Source organism: Falco peregrinus, chromosome 8, assembly GCF_023634155.1.
Source record: "Falco peregrinus isolate bFalPer1 chromosome 8, bFalPer1.pri, whole genome shotgun sequence".
Classification (NCBI taxonomy): domain Eukaryota; kingdom Metazoa; phylum Chordata; class Aves; order Falconiformes; family Falconidae; genus Falco; species Falco peregrinus.
In genome coordinates, this window is record NC_073728.1 from 7,830,899 (window position 1) to 7,847,293 (window position 16,395).

Consider the following 16,395-nt stretch of genomic DNA (forward strand, 5'->3'; position numbering starts at 1 on the left):
CTCTGTGGATTCAGTCATTTCTCCGCTATGATGCTGCTTTTATTCATCCCTCTGTCCCTTCCTCCATCCCTTCCTCCACACATCCTTCCATCCTCCATCTACCCAGGAGCTCCTGGAGACATCTCTGAGCCACAAGACCTCCCTGGCCCTTGCCCCAAGAGCCTGCAGGCTCAAATGGGCAGGAGCAAGCAGGGATGGGTGGAGGGCCCCGCTCCAAGGGGCCCTGACCCTCTCAGCACAGGGCTGAATACCAGCAGGTGAGACAAAGCACAGAAAAATACCCAGGTGAGGGTGTCTCCAGAAACCACTCAAGAAACTGGTAGCAGATGTGTAAATCGAGCACTTAGAGGGATAATCTGGTGTGAAATATTCAGTACCTGTCTCTCTCGCATTATTCCCCTGTGACCCTTTGCTCTCCCCCATTAACCCTTTCGGTGGGGGTACCTAGCTGTATCACACTGCTTCTGCAGCCCCACAGAATAAAACGCTGCCTTTCCCAGGAAGAAGGAGACCCATTAAATCTGCAATGCTCTTTTTCCTCAGAGTTAATGTTCAAAAGGCTCCTATGGGACTCACAGGCTATTCAGCCCTTAATGATCCTTCATTACCTGCCCTCCTTATCCAGCAAATAGGCTGGAAGGTCCTTGGAAAGGAAAAGAGTGGATGAAGGCAGGAAGGAGAATGGCACAAGAAAAGGATGCTGACCGCGGCAGGCAGGCGCGGGTGCACTGACCCCAGAAAGCCTCCCCAAGGGGTTTTCCCCACTGTCAGGGCTTGCAAACAGGTATGAGACTTTCCTACACCGTATTAGCCAGTACTGCCTCTCTCACACGGGCCCAGGAAAGCTGCCGCTCGGGCAGAGCTCATCCATGAAACCCTGGCAGAAGAGGGGAGCAGCCACCCTAAGCCATCTGGAGATGCCAGTCGTGTGCCTTGTCCCACCATCAGCTAGCTGAGAGGTGGCTGCTGCAGTTCTGGCTCTCAACGCAGCCTTCGGGCTCTTCCTGTACCCCAGGCATTAGTCACGGGCATGCTATTAATTAGCCTCGGTGATCCCTAATAACAGGGGCAGCCCTAATTACAGTCCTTGCCTGTTAACTTGGTTTGGGCTGGTCTCTGCTTTTAACACAGGAAGAAAAGGGAGCAGACTAAGGCAAGCGATGCTATTAAGAAGGAAGGAGCAGGGGAGGGAAAGAGGATCCTGCATGCTCCAGGAGTTGGGATGCTCTCTGCAAACAAATTTCCCCCGCCTCTAAGTCACCAGATTTGCCAGAAACCGCTGCAGCTGCAAAAGCTGCTGCTCCAAGGTTTTTCTTTGCCTGGGTGATAAAGGGCTAATTGGATGCAGATTAAAAAGTCACTATTGTAGATAATCCGTGAGCGGGCCGTGGAAGCGCAGGAAGCATCCCTCCATTGTCTTGGGGCAGGGCACCGGTGGATGTGTGCAGGCTGCAGCCCTTTGTGTTTCACCAAAAAAAAAATAATGAAAAAAGATACTTTGAAGCACAAGATGAGCTGGGGGAAGGGAGATAGGATGCAGGGTGGGGGTTTGGGAAGAAATAATTGCCATGTCTGAAAACAGTTACTATGGCAGCAACAGTCTTCTTGCTGCTGGAGCGAAATGTTGGGGACCAGCGAGCAGTCCCTTTGTCAGATACTCACAGACACACATTTAGATGCTAATGCTGGCTTTAACCTTGGCTGCTTAACCTTGATATGATGGAATGGTGTGTAGGGGAGAGAAAAAGCTGGGGGGGGAGTTTACGGAAAAGATGGGTTTCCTCTCCCTGAATTTGCCACTGAATGGAGTTGGCAGACTCCTCTCAGCCGCGATTAACACTTATTTCTGCACTTAATATTCAGTGGAGGTCTTAACAGCTTATTTATGGATAGCTGGCATTAGCTGCAGCATAATTCACCACTACAACGTTCCTGTTTATCTCCGTCCCCTTGGGATTGTCTGATGTAAGGCTGTTTTTTAGAACATCCCCCAGGTTTGATCAGCCTGTCTATCTAATCTCACCTTTATTTATAACTCACAGTCAATGCTGGGGTGAAAAAAGGAAGGGCTCTGAGGAAGGAAGTCTCTACTTTGGACTTGGGCTATTGAGGGGAAAGAAATTTTGGTAGCCTGTTTAGAAAAGGAAGCCTTTTGACTTGAGGCTCAAAGCTGTCTTCAGCAGCGGGGATGAAGGAGGAGAGAGGGAGAGGGTTAGAAGTGATGGAAGGGAGAGGGGAAATTCCCCAAGGAATTCTGCCTGGCCCCAACACCGAGGGCTGAAACAGCACCTCCTTCACCCGATGCATCATTCACCCGATGGGAGCATGAGCAAGTAAATTCCTAAAGCACAAACCTATTGCACAAAGATTAGCCACTAATTCTGGGGGCAGCCAGGGTTGCACTGGCCTTGGGATTATCCTTCCCAGCAGTGTTTAAGAAAGCTTTTGCTGGAGCAATTCAGGCAGAAGAGATAGCAGTGCCAGATCTGCTGGTGACACCACTCACAGATATGACCCTGTTCTTCTACTTCTGGCATATTTTTTTTTATTTTAATGCTCCGGCTCTGGGAGTCAGATGATCACTCACGGCTTTCTCCGCTTGCTCGCCGAAGCTCATTACCTTCATGTGGTCGTAGAGAAAATCCTGAACCCACACCAGCTCAAAGGCCAGCTGATCAGGATAACCCCAGCGCGCAAAACATTTTCAGTTTCCAGCCCGTACAATGCTTGTGTCTCGTTTTTTGAACGGCTGTGCAGAGCGCGGCAGCGATGCCGCCTCACACGTGCCAAGGAACGTTTCTCCCAGCTGCATGCTGGCGGGGACCAAGCTCCCTGCACTTTTCACGCTGTCACCACATGGTGTTTTCCATCAGAACTGTGCCCATTGTTACCTACGGAGACCGTCACAGTGAGCTGCCTGTATTCTTAATGATGGCATGTGTTAGCAGGTAGTCTTATCTCCATGCAAAGCTGCAACACGCATCCTGGGGATGAAATATGAATATGAGAAATGATCCCACTCCAGCCTGACAATCCTCACTGCACACTGCGTGGTGAAAGCATCTTAAATTAAAAGCAGTATCTGTCTTCTGCAGTACACTTCTTTCTCTGGGGCTTTCTAGTTAAGCTGTCAGATACAGTTGATATTTATTTTACAAATGCTGTAAAAGAGGGGGTGGGTAATATTGTAGGAACAACCCTGCTGCTGCTCTTTGGTTTGGGAGCAATGCCAGAAATAAATGCGACGGCAAAGAGTGTGGCAGGCCTTCCCCAGAGCACGCGGCGGGGGGTGGCGTCCCTGTCCCCACGCTGGCCTGAAAGGGGCTTCCAGGAGTAGCTGGACCAGCAGCTACATGGCTTGGGGCACTGAGCTGGGCCCTGGGGACCTCGGGGGCTTTAACATGGGTTGAGGGCATTCACCACATTTACCAAGTATGAGATGCAAAAGGCATTAAGAACAGGGAGGAACGTTAGTGCCTCCCCTGCCCTGGGCTCAGCGCAGGTTTTTCCCCTCCTGGCCTCTCTCTACTTTGGGAGACTGTGACAGCCCTGGAGGGATGCAGATGCCCCATGTGCCCAGCCCTGAGGGATGCAGATGCCCCACGTCCCCAGCCCTGAGGGATGCAGATGCCCCACGTCCCAGCACGACACTGGGTGGTGGTGGCTGCTGAGCTTGCAGGGTCAGTGCAAGCTCTGCCTTTCCAGGAGGAGAGCATCGCTCTCCCGCTTTCCAGGCTCAGCTCATCGCTGGCACCAACCCCACAGAGCCGTGCCTGCACCACTTTGCAGCCCCTCCCCCGGTTCCCTTAGCCCGGGATTATCCAGGGTGCAGCAGCAGGTCCCGCCTGGCGCTGCCTTCGCTTGGTTACTATTTTTAGGGGGGCTTAATGATTTCTGTGGCCGTAGGGGATACCCAAGCTGTAACCAGAGGCAGGTTCTGTGGGGGATCTCGCTCCCAGGGGACCCCCACGCCCGCGCCGGGGCTGTCCCTGGGCCACGGGGTACAGCAGGCCATGGCGGTGCGGGCAGGAGCGGGGACTGCCAGGTGGTGTGGGCAGGGACGGGACAGGCAGGGGAAGGGACAGGCAAGTGGTGGTACGGGCGGGGGCAGTGCAGGCAGGGGCAGTGCGGGCAGGGGCAGTGCAGGCAGGGGCAGTGCGGGCAGGGGCAGTGCGGGCAGGGGAAGGTGCAGGCAGGGCCAGGCTGGGGACGGTGCGGACAGGTGGCAGTACGGGCCGGGAAGGTGCGGGTCGGGTAAAGTGCGGGCAGGGGAAGGTGCGGGGAAGGTGCAGGCAAGGGGCAGTGCGGCTCGGGGAAGGTGCAGGTAGGGCCGGTGCGGAGGCAGTGCGGGCAGGGGAAGGTGCGGGCCGGGGGGCGGTGCGGGTCCGGGAAGGTGCGGGCCGGGGGGCGGTGCGGGCAGGGGAAGGTGCGGGCCGGGGAGCGGTGCGGGCAGGGGAAGGTGCGGGTCCGGGAAGGTGCGGGCCGGGCGGGGGCGGAGCCGGGGAGCGGTGCGGGCCGGGCGGGGGCGGGGAGCGGTGCGGACAGGGGAAGGTGCGGGCCGGGCGGGGGCGGGGCCGGGGAGCGGTGCGGGCAGGGGAAGGTGCGGGCAGGGAAAGGTGCGGGCAGGGGAAGGTGTGGGTCCGGGAAGGTGCGGACCGGGCGGGGGCGGAGCCGGGGAGCGGTGCGGGCCGGGCGGGGGCGGGGAGCGGTGCGGGTCCGGGAAGGTGCGGGCCGGGCGGGGGCGGGGCCGGGGAGCGGTGCGGGCCGGGCGGGGGCGGGGAGCGGTGCGGGCAGGGAAGGGTGCGGGTCCGGGAAGGTGCGGGCAGGGGAAGGTGCGGGCCGGGCGGGGGCGGGGCCGGGGAAGGTGCGGACCGGGCGGGGGCGGGGCCGGGGCCGGGGAAGGCGGCGGCGCGGCCCCTCCTCCCGGGCGGGGCGGTGCCCGCCAGTCCGCGCGCGCTGCTGCCGCGTGGAGCCGCGCTGCCCGCCGCTGCGGCTGCCCCTGCCCCGCCGCTGCCCCTGCCCCGCCGCTGCTGCCCGCTGCCCCTGCCCGCGGCCGCTGCCCGCTGCCCCTGCCCGCTGCCGCTGCCCCTGCCCGCTGCCGCCCGCTCCGCGCCCAGCCCGGCTCGCCCCGAGCCGTGCCGCTGCGGGCCGGCGGCGCGGGGATGGGCGCGGGGCTGTGAGTGCGGTGTGAGCCGTGGCCATGGGGAACATCTCCTCCAACATCTCCGCCTTCCAGTCCCTGCACATCGTCATGCTGGGCCTGGACTCGGCGGGGAAGACCACGGTGCTCTACCGGCTGAAGTTCAACGAGTTTGTCAACACCGTGCCCACCATCGGCTTCAACACGGAGAAGATCCGGCTGAGCAACGGGACGGCCAAGGGCATCAGCTGCCACTTTTGGGACGTGGGTGGTCAGGAGAAGCTGCGCCCGCTCTGGAAGTCCTACAGCCGCTGCACCGATGGCATCATCTACGTGGTGGACTCAGTGGACGTGGACCGGCTGGAGGAGGCCAAAACAGAGCTGCACAAGGTGACCAAGTTCGCCGAGAACCAGGGCACCCCGCTGCTGGTCATCGCCAACAAGCAGGACCTGCCCAAGTCCCTGCCGGTGGCCGAGATCGAGAAGCAGCTGGCCCTCCACGAGCTGACCCCTTCCACCACCTACCACATCCAGCCCGCCTGCGCCATCATCGGCGAGGGGCTCACGGAGGGCATGGACAAGCTCTACGAGATGATCTTGAAGCGGAGGAAGTCCCTCAAGCAGAAGAAGAAGCGGTAGAAGCCCCGCAGAGGCGGGGAGGGATGGGGGAGCAGACAAAGGAACCGAGGGGGAGAGAGAACCAAAGCGATTCTTTTCGGTTTAATTGTTAATGGGTTTTTTTTGTTTCCTCTTTTTTTTTTTTTTTTTTCTCCTTCTTTCCAAATGAAAAGACAATAGTGGCGATAACAAAGCCGCTCCTGCCAGCCAAGCCCGGAGCCCGGCTGCGGGCAGAGCCGGGCCCCCCTCGCCCCCTCACCGCGCCGGGCTGGGGGCAGCGCCGGGGCCGAGACACCCCCCCCCCCCTCCGTCCTTCGGGACCACCGAGCTTTTGTGTGCCGGGGGCGAACAGGGCAGGACCCTGTTGAAGTGCATTTGAGAGAAGCCCAGCGTGCTTCTGGATCTTTAACGTGTGCATTTGGGGGTGGGTGGGGGGGGTAGCAGGGATGCGGTGGGGAGGGGTGATGCCGAGGGGTGGTGAAGGCAGCGCCCGGGCTTGGCAAGGTCAGCAGCGAGGGGCTTCCAGCTGCGCCCCGGTGCCTGCCTGCATCCCTCCCCCGCGTTTGTTGGTGGGAATGGGTGTTGAAAGTGGTGGGAAGGGGGGGCTTGGACCAGCACGAAAAGTCTGGGGAGGTATGTGGGTGATGGGTAAGAAGACACCCCACCACCCCCAGCTGGCATTTTAAGGCACGGATGGGTGCAGAGAAAGGGCAGGCAGCCTTCAGCTCAGGGCGGGTGTAGGGCTGCGGCTCCCGGGGTGCTTCACAGCTGCTGACTGGTGCTGGGCTTTAAGCTGTTTGCTTAAAAAAAAAAAAAAAGAAGAGGAAAAAAAAAAAAGAAAAAAGGCAAAGGTTTTGGGTGAATGCGGCTGGAAGCATCGGGGGGTTGTCCAGGAGTCCCCAAGGCTCAGCTGTGTCATCTTCTGAAGCAAAGCCCCGCTCAGGTCTGTATTGCGCCCGGGCAGAGGCACGCTCAGGGGGGCTGCTCTGCTCCAGCTGGGGTGATCCAAACTCGGGGTTAGTTAATCAAAACAAACAAAAAGCGGTCCTGGTCACCGCACTGCTCCGTGGTCGGTGCAGAGGTCAGGGCAGCGCTTGCTGAACGCAGGTCTGAGGGGGTCGTGACAGGGCAGGATGGAGGCAGGGGTCATGGCAGGGCAGGATGGACACAGGGGTCATGGCAGGGCGGGATGCACGCACGGCTGCCGGCACTGCCCGCTGGGATGGCCAGAGCTGGCGAAATCTCTGCTGGTAAGGGACTCGGCGGTGCCGGGAAGATGGCAGGGTGTGAAGAGACATGGCGGGGGGAGGGTGGGGAAGATAGGGGGAGTATTAGTTTTTATAAAGATATAAACCTGATTCAAAGCAGAGAGCCCCTTGCTGCCCGCAGTAGCCATGTGGGCTGCCTCTGCCTGCTGAGCGCCCGGGGCAGGGTCAGGCCTCGCCGCATCCTTCTGCGAGTGAACGTTTTGGTACCTGTATGGGACTGGGGACCAAAAGCCATTTGCTGTTGGTGTTTTGGCCGGGGACGCAGCTCTCTGGAGGAAAAAACCAGGGTCTTGGCTTTCCACAGTGCCCACACAGCAGAAGCAGGCAGCCCTCGGGGGCCAAATATCCCGAGTTTTGAGCCATGCAGTCTGGCAGGATTTTCTGGTGATTTTACACCAGCCTTCGTGTTCAAACCCCCCTTCCGAGAGCAGCCAAGGAGAAACCACCAAGCAGACAAAAGAAAAATGCCCTTCGGGCTTCAGGGAGTTGATTCTCCCCTTGCAGCGATGATGAGTGCAGCACCTTCCAAATAGCGGTTCTTTTTGTTAGGAAACCGATGTTGCAGCCAAGTAGTATGTCTCTTCTTGCGGGATTTGGGTTCCCAACGCAAGTCCTGACTTGAGCGCTGAGTGAGTGGGCTGGTCCCATCAGTTCAGGTGGCTCTGTTCCCACTTCCTTGGGTTTTCTTTGCTTTGTCTTCACCTCCAACACTTTGGTACTTGGTGTCAAGAGAGGAAAAAAAAAATTATTTATTTTTGATGCTACAGAAGCCACATGCATTAACCCTTTTTGGGGAGCAACTGTTTTAGCGGCGAAATACAAAGCTACTCTTTTTTTTCCCTACCAGCTCAAAAGTGATCAGGTTTTAAAAACAACACGTGCAGGCTATTAGTTGTGGGTTTTGCCTCCTTGCTGTCAAGACATAGGTCTTGGTTTAGCAAATGCTGGCATGGAAAGCCTGGTGGCACGCTTTTAGGGAGCTTGGTTTTTCCTGGGAGTTTGTTACGTTCAGCTCAGCTGAGCATCCTCTTGGAGGAATGGCTGGTGTTCGACAGAGCACGTTAAGTGTGTGCTGAACTGGCAGCACACGCTTGAAGGTTCAGCTGAGCCAGGTGGGATGCCGTGGCAGTGCCGTTCCCACCAACTCTGCTTTCTGCAATAATTAAAAAGACTTTTCCAATTAGTAGCTAACGGCTTCCGTGGTATTTCTGTAATGTTTCACAACCGTATGCTGATTTTTCCTGTATGAAGATGTGCATCGCCTACCGTGGGCTAGAAGAAGAGGTGCCTCAGCAAAACAGCAGTTGAGGGAAACTACCTGGGTTGTTGCTTTGAAAACAAGCTGGGCTTTTTGCAAGGTTGTGTGTCTTTTCTAAATAAGTTTGAATGACTTTTTTTTTTTTTTTTTTTTTTTTAAGCAGCTGTCATGAGGTACCAGTCTCATTTTCCCGGGTACCTTTGCAGTGTTCCCATCAGTGTTGGATATCCTGCTGCCTGTGTCCTGCCCTTGCCATTGTCCATCAGTCTCTGTTTCTCCTGTCTTTTCTTTTTTTAAAAGATGCAGACATAATGCTGTGAACTGAAATAAATTATTTATACAATGAAAGGGCCTGATAAAAAAAAAAAGTGTTCTTCTGCTTATTTCTCAATATCAATGCTGCGTTTTACAGTTGGTTCTTGTTGCATGCAATGAAGGAGGTTGCTCCTGCCTCCTGAGAGAGAGGAAACGTGGGCACAGGGACGGAGAATTGACCTGCTCAGCATCACTCTGCACCCAGCAGCACGCTGGCACGCCTCTGTCGCATGGCAGCCCTCTGCAGCGTGTCGCTCCAGGACGTGGGGGACATGGATAATTTTGCAGTTAATGAAATCTGAGCTCTGTTGCAGGTCACTTAATTTCTCTGCACCTCTGCTGCTGTCCGGGAAAGGGGAAAATACTGTTTGTTGTGGGTATTTTCTTCCCTCGCCTCTATTTGAAATCTGTGTGGAGGAGGCGATCGCCCTGTGCACGGCATTTAGCAGGGGGAGCAAGAGAAAGTTTTGGTTTTGCTCGGTGTGGCTTTTTTGAAACGTGTGGCCTCAGGCAAGCCGATGCAGTGGCAGAGAGCCAGGTCTGCAGGGGTTAAAGCACCAGGCGGGCAGTTCGGAACAGGATGCTGCAGAGCTGGAGGCTGCTTCTGCTCCTGGGTGGCTGCTGACACAGGAAACACAGGGTGACACTTCAGAGAGGAGAGCTGGCTGGTAAATGACTTTTTCTTTCTTTTTGAAAATGATGACATGGCAACCAGAGAGGAAATGATGAGCCCAGTTCATGGGAGCGCGATTTGGCAGGGCTCGTGAGCACTTCCACCTCCAGGTTTGCACCTTGCTTCCCAGGTGCCCCCCTTGGTTTCCAGGATACCCAGCGCCCAGGTGAGAGGACATGCTCTGCTTTGCAGGACCAGGGCCGTGGGGCTCTAAAGGGCAGCAGGACCTCAAAATGAACCTAAAGGCTTATCCAATGATGCAGTTACTGTGCTCGTATCGAGGCTGTTGGTGCGTGCCGAGATCACTGGGAGCTGAGCTGGATGGTGATCAGTGGCATTCAAGGACTGAGTTGCTGAGTGCTCAACTGCCTCGTGACTGCGTGGAGAGCCTCTGAAAGGTGCAGTTCCCCTTGAGCTCCTTCCTTGCACAGAGCATGCCATCTCTGCCACACGGGTGGCGTGTTGGGCAGCATCGTCTGGTCCAGCGCTCTTGAAGGTGCTCATGAGCATTGCTTCCTTTGTGCCTCTGGCTGCGTTTGCCAGGCATGCTGGACATCACATGTTTCTCCTGGCCTGCGTTTCACAGATCTGAAAGCCCAGGAGCACATGCTGCAGTGCCTGCACTCTCCTTAGCATGACGGGATTCGTCCTCACTGGTCCCACCTGACAGGAGCCAACTTACGGGGGTTTTCCTGCTGGCATGGAGTTGTGCACACTGGTGTGTCCCTGTATAGGCTTATCTGTGTCCCAGGGAGGCTGGACTCGGGTCTCTCGGGCACACAGGGTGACTTGCTGTGTCCCACATGGAGCTGGGGGGCTTTCCTCCTCCTGATTAATGGGGGGATCCATCCCTGTCCCTGTGAAGGAGGAAGAGAAACAGCCAGAAGGGTTTGGGCTGTAGGTTTTGAGAGACTGTGACTCTGTGTGTGACTGTGCAACTGGATCTCCCCCCCCCGCCCCCAGCCCTGTGAGCAGGGGGGTCGCAGCTGCGTTGCCTCAGTTGATTTTACTGCCAAAGCCACTGGCTTGCGGGAAGGGGTGGGAGGCGTTGTGGCCTCTTGCAAGCAAAGCTCCTTGCGACTCGAGCTGCAAGGACGGACATCCTCCTTCAAGCCACACAGCCTCTCCTCCTGGCCGGAGAGTGCTTTTGTCAGCAGGGGTTTTGTGTGTTTCGGCCAGTTGTCATGAAAACATTGCACAAGGAGCTCGCTGACCTTGCGGTGCCCTGGAGCAGCATGCTGGCTGTGATTTATGCTGCTGGACTATCTCCCCAGCAGGCAGTTCAGCAAAACAGTGAGTGACGCTGGAGCCGTGTCTGGGGATCCTTGTGGCGTGTGGAGCCCAGGCCATGAGGCAGTGCCCGAGGACGGTCCCTGCATGGGACCAGCCGGGAGAAAAAGCAGTCGGGCTGTCGGCTGTGTCAGATCTCTGTAAGCGTGGGCTAGGAGCAGGTGAGAAGAACCTGCAACCTTTCAAGTGGCAGAAAAAGCAAGAAGAGAATGGACCAGAGCTGAGGTCCAACCGGGAGCAGCAGGAGATGGGATTGGGAAAGAAATAAGCAGAGATGAGCTACCAGTGTGTCCTGCACTGCTGCTCTGCAGGTCCCTGACGTAGCCTTTCTGAAGGCCACCGAGGGAGGGCTGCTGAGCGAGCCGCGCTTGCTCTCATGGACAAGGGTGCTTCAGACGCCCCTCCAGTGGCTTGGCATGTCTCACGTGTTCTTACACATAGCTTCATGACGTGTCCTTCACCCCAAGAGCTCTGCGGCCCCTCTTCTGCAGGTTCTCCCTCTGCCTTGCCTCTTGGTGCCTCAGCTACACAGGTCCTTCTCCCTCTCCTTTCCCTGGTTTGCCTTGTTAAGCTAAATCCCTCTGCTTTATTTCAAATGGGATTTGCCTCCTAAGCAAGTATCTTTAAAAGGATCATCTTGGTTAATAGAATTTGCAAGGCACTGAATCCTTGAAGCATGGTGTAATGCAAAGAGCACTATTTCTTTGCATAGCACGGGGTACTCCTGGTCAAAGTTTTGGTGAGGATAACCATAAACTATAAACCATTAGAAGAAGAAAAAAAAAATAATCTCTTGCTGATTCAGACTTGGACCCTGTTTGCTTTGTTTTCATTCAGTCAGCTCCATTCCAGAGCTTCTTCAACGTGAATTACCCCCAATCACATGTACTTTTTGTCTGAGCAGTAAAAGGCCGCTGCTGTGAGTCAGGTCTGCAGGGCACCAGGTACTTTAGACACATAACATGCAAAAAAAGCCAGTAGCTTGCCTAGTAGAGTGAAATTGAGACATTTCAGTGCAAGCATGTTCGTATTGAGGGTAGTTCATGATGACTAGGGAATATGGAGAGCCCAACCTGGGAATATTTGCTCTAATAAACCATTCTGTTTATTTCAGCTTAGCTTGTGTTTGCTTCCCTCAGATATTTGAGTGAGATTTAAGGGAGGAAAGCTTTCAAAAAAGAGCACCTTTCCAGCAACTACATTAAAATACTGGTGGAAGGTGAGTGATGAAGCCTATAAATCCCCCAGGTGTTTGCACTGAGCTGTAGCCAGCCAACAGGTGACTAGAAATAATCCCATGTGCCTAACGACCCTCTTATCCTCCCTCCCTGACAGCCTTGACTAATGGCATCTTATGGCTCACAAAAATGCTGCAGCCTGAGGTGAGTTTGTGAGAAGAGCTGCTAAGCCCATGGCTGTGGGGTGCTGGGGAAGAGGGATGACAGCCTGCTTGGCAGACACGGGAATGGGAGGCAGAGATCCATCTCACCCAGCTCTTCATCAACCCACGGATTATAGTAGTATTATTATTGTTATTTATTATTATTTTTTTATTACTTTGGCCTCATGATACCCCAGTTTTGCAGCTGGAGCGGACTACTGTCAGCTTACAAAGCTTGTTGTGATCCCTTGGTGCTGGAGCATTCCCAAAAGTTGGTGTCTGCGGAGATGAGCAAACACAAAGCTCCTGATCCCACCTGACATTGCTTTCAAGTCTGTATTTGGCTTCTGGAAAGAGAACAGAACACAAAGGTGGGTCTCAATGCAGTTTTTCAGTCTCTGCCACTGGCTCCTTGCCTAACCCTGGTCACACCACTTTATATGCCCCCAGGCTTCTTTTCCATGAGTGTAAAAGAAGGTTGCCAGCATTTTTCTTACTCCACAGGCTAAAAAAAAAAATAAATTATTGGTGGTGTTGTGATACTTGGGTCCTCATACTAAAGAGGCTAAACCTGCAGGATTGTTCCTCACATGGTGGGGAAAGGGGCTGAATGGTGCTTGGGGTGGGGGGAGGTTGCTGCAGGTCTGGGCAGTCCTGCTTGCACTGTGGACAGAAGAGCAACTTCAGGGCTGAGTGCCCCGGTTCAGCATCCAGCAGCTCCATGCCACGCTGACTTTGTTTTATGAGCTCTGGCTCTCTGAAAACCTCCAGCCGTATGCTCCAAGTTATGCCTGCAAGAGGGAAGTTGATAACCCCTTTTAAAGCCCCGACCCCATACCTGTGGGCTCCTCTGCAGTTGCAGGGACGGTACTGAAGTCCTGCAGGCAGAGGCGATGGCGCAGAGGCTCCTGTCACCAGCGCAGCACCGTGCCAGCAGTGGACAGGCCGTGTCTCCAGGGCTGGAGGCAGCTCAGGACTCCGCAGATCCACCCACGCAGAGGTGAAAGACCAGGGTGGCAATGGGAAATGGCAACACAGGGCAATTGTTGTGCTGGTTAATGTTTAAATAGCTCTCGGAAAACCCCCTCCCTTGCCACTCTGCTCTCTAACAAGGGGGCCCTTTCAACTCTTTGGCAACTTCCCCATCCTTTGGCATCTGCTGCCTGTTTAAAATGTCCAAAGGCCGGAGGGGGAAAGGCAATGCTGCAGCTTTCCAATGTTTTCTTGCCCACCACATCCTCCCAGGATGGACGAGGCTCCTCCCCAGCCAGCTTTAGAAACCACCTGGTTACTTAGAAGGAGGGATCTCTTAGAGCTGATTGGTGCCAAGATGATGATGGGTTGTGGGGGAAAAAAAACCCCAAAAAATAGCAACCCACCACCCATACACAGTTCTTGGACCACGTGCTCGGTTGTTCCCCATCCAACCTAGCTAGTGATAGCCACATCTCCAGGAGAAATGGCCTTTAGGATTCCCCTTGCAACTGCACAGGTCTGGCCAAGTGGTAGCACCTGGTGGTCCCAGAGAGGTGGGGAGACCCTGCTGACATCGCCCCACAAACCTCAGCCCAGCCCTGGGACCTGCTGCATTTCTTGTAGGACTTCCAGGAGCCCCGGTGCATCTCAGACCAGACTGGGAATGGGGCAAGGATGGTTTAAAATCCCCTGCCAGTTTTGCCTGCAGCTCCTGGCACCACAGCCAGCCGCCTTCCCACTCAGCCCAGCCTCTCCTAAAGTGCTGCCCATCTTCATCTTTTCATCACCAGGGTGTGATGCAGAGAGTCTCAAGGTGATTTGTCCCTCATCAGCTGCAAAACCTCATGCAGGACAAATAACCCATCTGGGCCCCCCTCCTCCTTCCCCTGCCAACCCCCTGTAAAATTCGATTAGAGCAAAGCAGGGTGGGGGGTTAAAACTATTTATTAAACCTCAGCATCAGCATTTCTTTTCAGCCTGGCTGCTCCGTGTCCCTGGTAACTGCTGGGGTGTAATGGGTGAAAAGCGAAGCATGATTGCAGGCGGGGATGTCCTGGTGTGACAATGTGTTGGAAAGGAGCAGTGGAGCATGAGGATGCCATAAACCCATCAGGAGGTCACCCAAGGGGCTGGTTCAGAAAAACGAGCCCAGCTGGAGCTTTATCCCTGTGGCCTGAGGGTTTATAACCTCTGAGGGTGCTCTGAGCTGAGTAGAGCCTGTACATTTAAAGGTCATTTAAAGGTAAAAATTAGCTTAGCTCCAGGTGAGGGACAGCCTGGGAGAAGAGGGCTTGGGGACCGTGGGCAACGTCCTCGTCCTCCACCTCCTCCCCACACCAGCCTTGCTGCGGGGCTGGAGCCCAGGTGCCTCTTGAGGCAGCAACTGCGCAGATGGATGCAGGCTGCTGCTCCCCACCCCTCTCCATGGGTTGCCAAACCAAGGCTTGAAGTTTATCGTGCAGTTGCCCATGGGAGACTTGGGTGCCCAGTGCTCCTTTATTTTTAGCTAGATAACAGAGAGAGTGACGCAGAAAGATGGGAGGGAGAAGGAGGGGGCTGTGTCTGCTGAGACCACAGCAACGTTCAAGTTCCTTATCTGTAATTACTTGCAAATAAGTTCTGGGTATGTTTGGTTTTATATCTATATATATTTATTTATATATATTTATAGCCAATGCATGTTCTGGTTTTTTTATCTGTATCTATATCTGTATCTATCTGTAATGTGTTGCACATGGGGAGAGTATACTGCAAATATTTTATTAGCTCTTGTATTACCAGGACCTCATTTTCCCCAGAGTTTCAGCCCTGGCAGGCAACCACGTACCAGTGTCCCCGCAGGGCTGGCGTGGCAGCCCGAGCAGATGTTAGGAGAGAGAAGCGCTGGGCTGACTTCAAACACAAGCTGGAGTTAGAGCCTTGTCTTCACCAGCAGCTGAAGGACCTGTATGGCAGATTATGAAAGCTGCTTGCCCCCGTGGTGGTCCGGCACATGCCTGATGGCACTGGGCGCTGGGGTGGGGTGGGAGCCCCATTCCAGCACTGAGCTGCCTGGTTCTCTGCCAGCTTGTGGGACCGAGGTCTGGCATGGGGCTCACCGACCCCAACCCCTTCAAGAAGCCTCCTTGCCTACTGGCTGAGCCATGGCTCTGCCTGCCCTTCTTGAAGAGGATATTTCTTCTGGTGATTTGAAACCTTTTATTTTCCAGCCCACAACTTTTCCCAGCCGCTTTGTGCCCATTGGCCCCTGTGCCAGTTATCCCTTAGCTGGAGCAGCTATCCTCGCTGCTGGGCGCAGATGTGTTTATAGAGGCAATCACAGCAATCTGAGCCACCATCCCGTGGGACAGGGAAAACCCTCTCCATGTCCGCACTAAACTGGGTCCTATTTCTGTTCTGAAACCAGGGAGCGTGGTAGGGATATCAATGAGATAAGAAAGCCAGAGTATCCTCCAGGCTAGGGCTGAGAGTACATCAGAAAGCTGGAGGTGGCAGGGATGCTTTTGATGGGCTGGGCAGGGTGAGGTTTCTTTTGGAGGCTATTTGCCTGGGCAGATCAGGACAGACCCAAATTTCCACTAAGCCCTGAAGTGGGAGTGTTGTAGTAATGCTGCCCGCAGAGGCAGCACGAGGATGACCATCCAGACCCCACCATTGCCCGGTCCCAGGCAGGCTCAGCCCTGTAAGCTCATGTCTTGGTGATTAATAAACCAGGATGAGAGAGGCCCTGTGCAAAACACTGGCATCTATAACGAAGCTGCCTGGAAACCATCCAGTGCTCCTCCTTTGCCATCCAAAACCGAGAATTCATCAAAAATGAGCCATTTCATGGAAATGCTGATGGCAAAATGCCACTACGGGGGTGAAAAAGAAGCAAGCCGCAGTGACCTTGAGCATTTGGATGATGCTGAAACAACATTTCTGGAATGGATCATGTTTTGCTTTGAAATGGCTCTTTACTGGAAACTTTTTAAGGCGTGTTCTGTTATTAAATGTATATAGCGAAGCCTACCTTGAAGTCCCAGCAGGGCACAAGGGAAGCCTGTGCTGCACAGCATCACTTCTCTCCCAGCACAGCACCTTGGCCTCCTCCCAGCAGGGTGATGCTCCCCGAAAACATCCCACCCCAACACACACGGGTCCTCTGGCTTCTCTGGGAGGCCCTTCCATCTTCTTCATGCTGTGGCTTTTTTCTGGCTGGGTATCCAGGAGCCTCTGGTATCAGTAGCCTAGAAATCTCAGGAGACTCTTGGGAGCAGAAGAGATCCTATCCCTTTCCCCCCTGCTCCTAACCTCCTGCCCTGTTGGAGCTTTTTTTAAATGATGAAATATGCAGAAAATTGTTGTGTTTCTAATGATCTGAAGTCCTTCAGTCAAGTCAAGACTCAGCTTGCAAAGAATGTGAATAATTTATGTGTAGAGAATAATGACAGAGGGAGTATGAGGAAAAAGGAGTTTGTCTTTCATTCCCCTCAG

General features: G+C 54.7%; 1 protein-coding gene and 1 long non-coding RNA gene across 2 annotated transcripts; one reads left to right on the top strand and one right to left on the bottom strand.

Annotated features, from left to right (window-relative positions):
* Positions 1 to 5,026: 5,026 nt before the first annotated feature.
* On the top strand, positions 5,027 to 8,212 carry ARL4C (ADP ribosylation factor like GTPase 4C). The gene has a single exon (XM_055812814.1). The coding sequence runs from the start codon at positions 5,201 to 5,203 to the stop codon at positions 5,777 to 5,779; it is 579 nt and encodes a 192-aa protein (XP_055668789.1). The 5' UTR covers positions 5,027 to 5,200; the 3' UTR covers positions 5,780 to 8,212.
* Positions 8,213 to 11,394: 3,182 nt separating this feature from the next.
* LOC114014097 (uncharacterized) lies at positions 11,395 to 13,171 on the bottom strand. Its single transcript, XR_003557475.2, has 2 exons — positions 12,782 to 13,171; positions 11,395 to 12,290 (listed from the first exon to the last, which is right to left on the bottom strand). It is a non-coding gene; the product is annotated as an uncharacterized LOC114014097 (long non-coding RNA).
* Positions 13,172 to 16,395: the final 3,224 nt, after the last annotated feature.

Bases quoted from the DNA above. Each gene is read 5' to 3' on its own strand.
- ARL4C (XM_055812814.1), top strand. From the start codon at position 5,201: ATGGGGAACATCTCCTCCAACATCTCCGCCTTCCAGTCCCTGCACATC.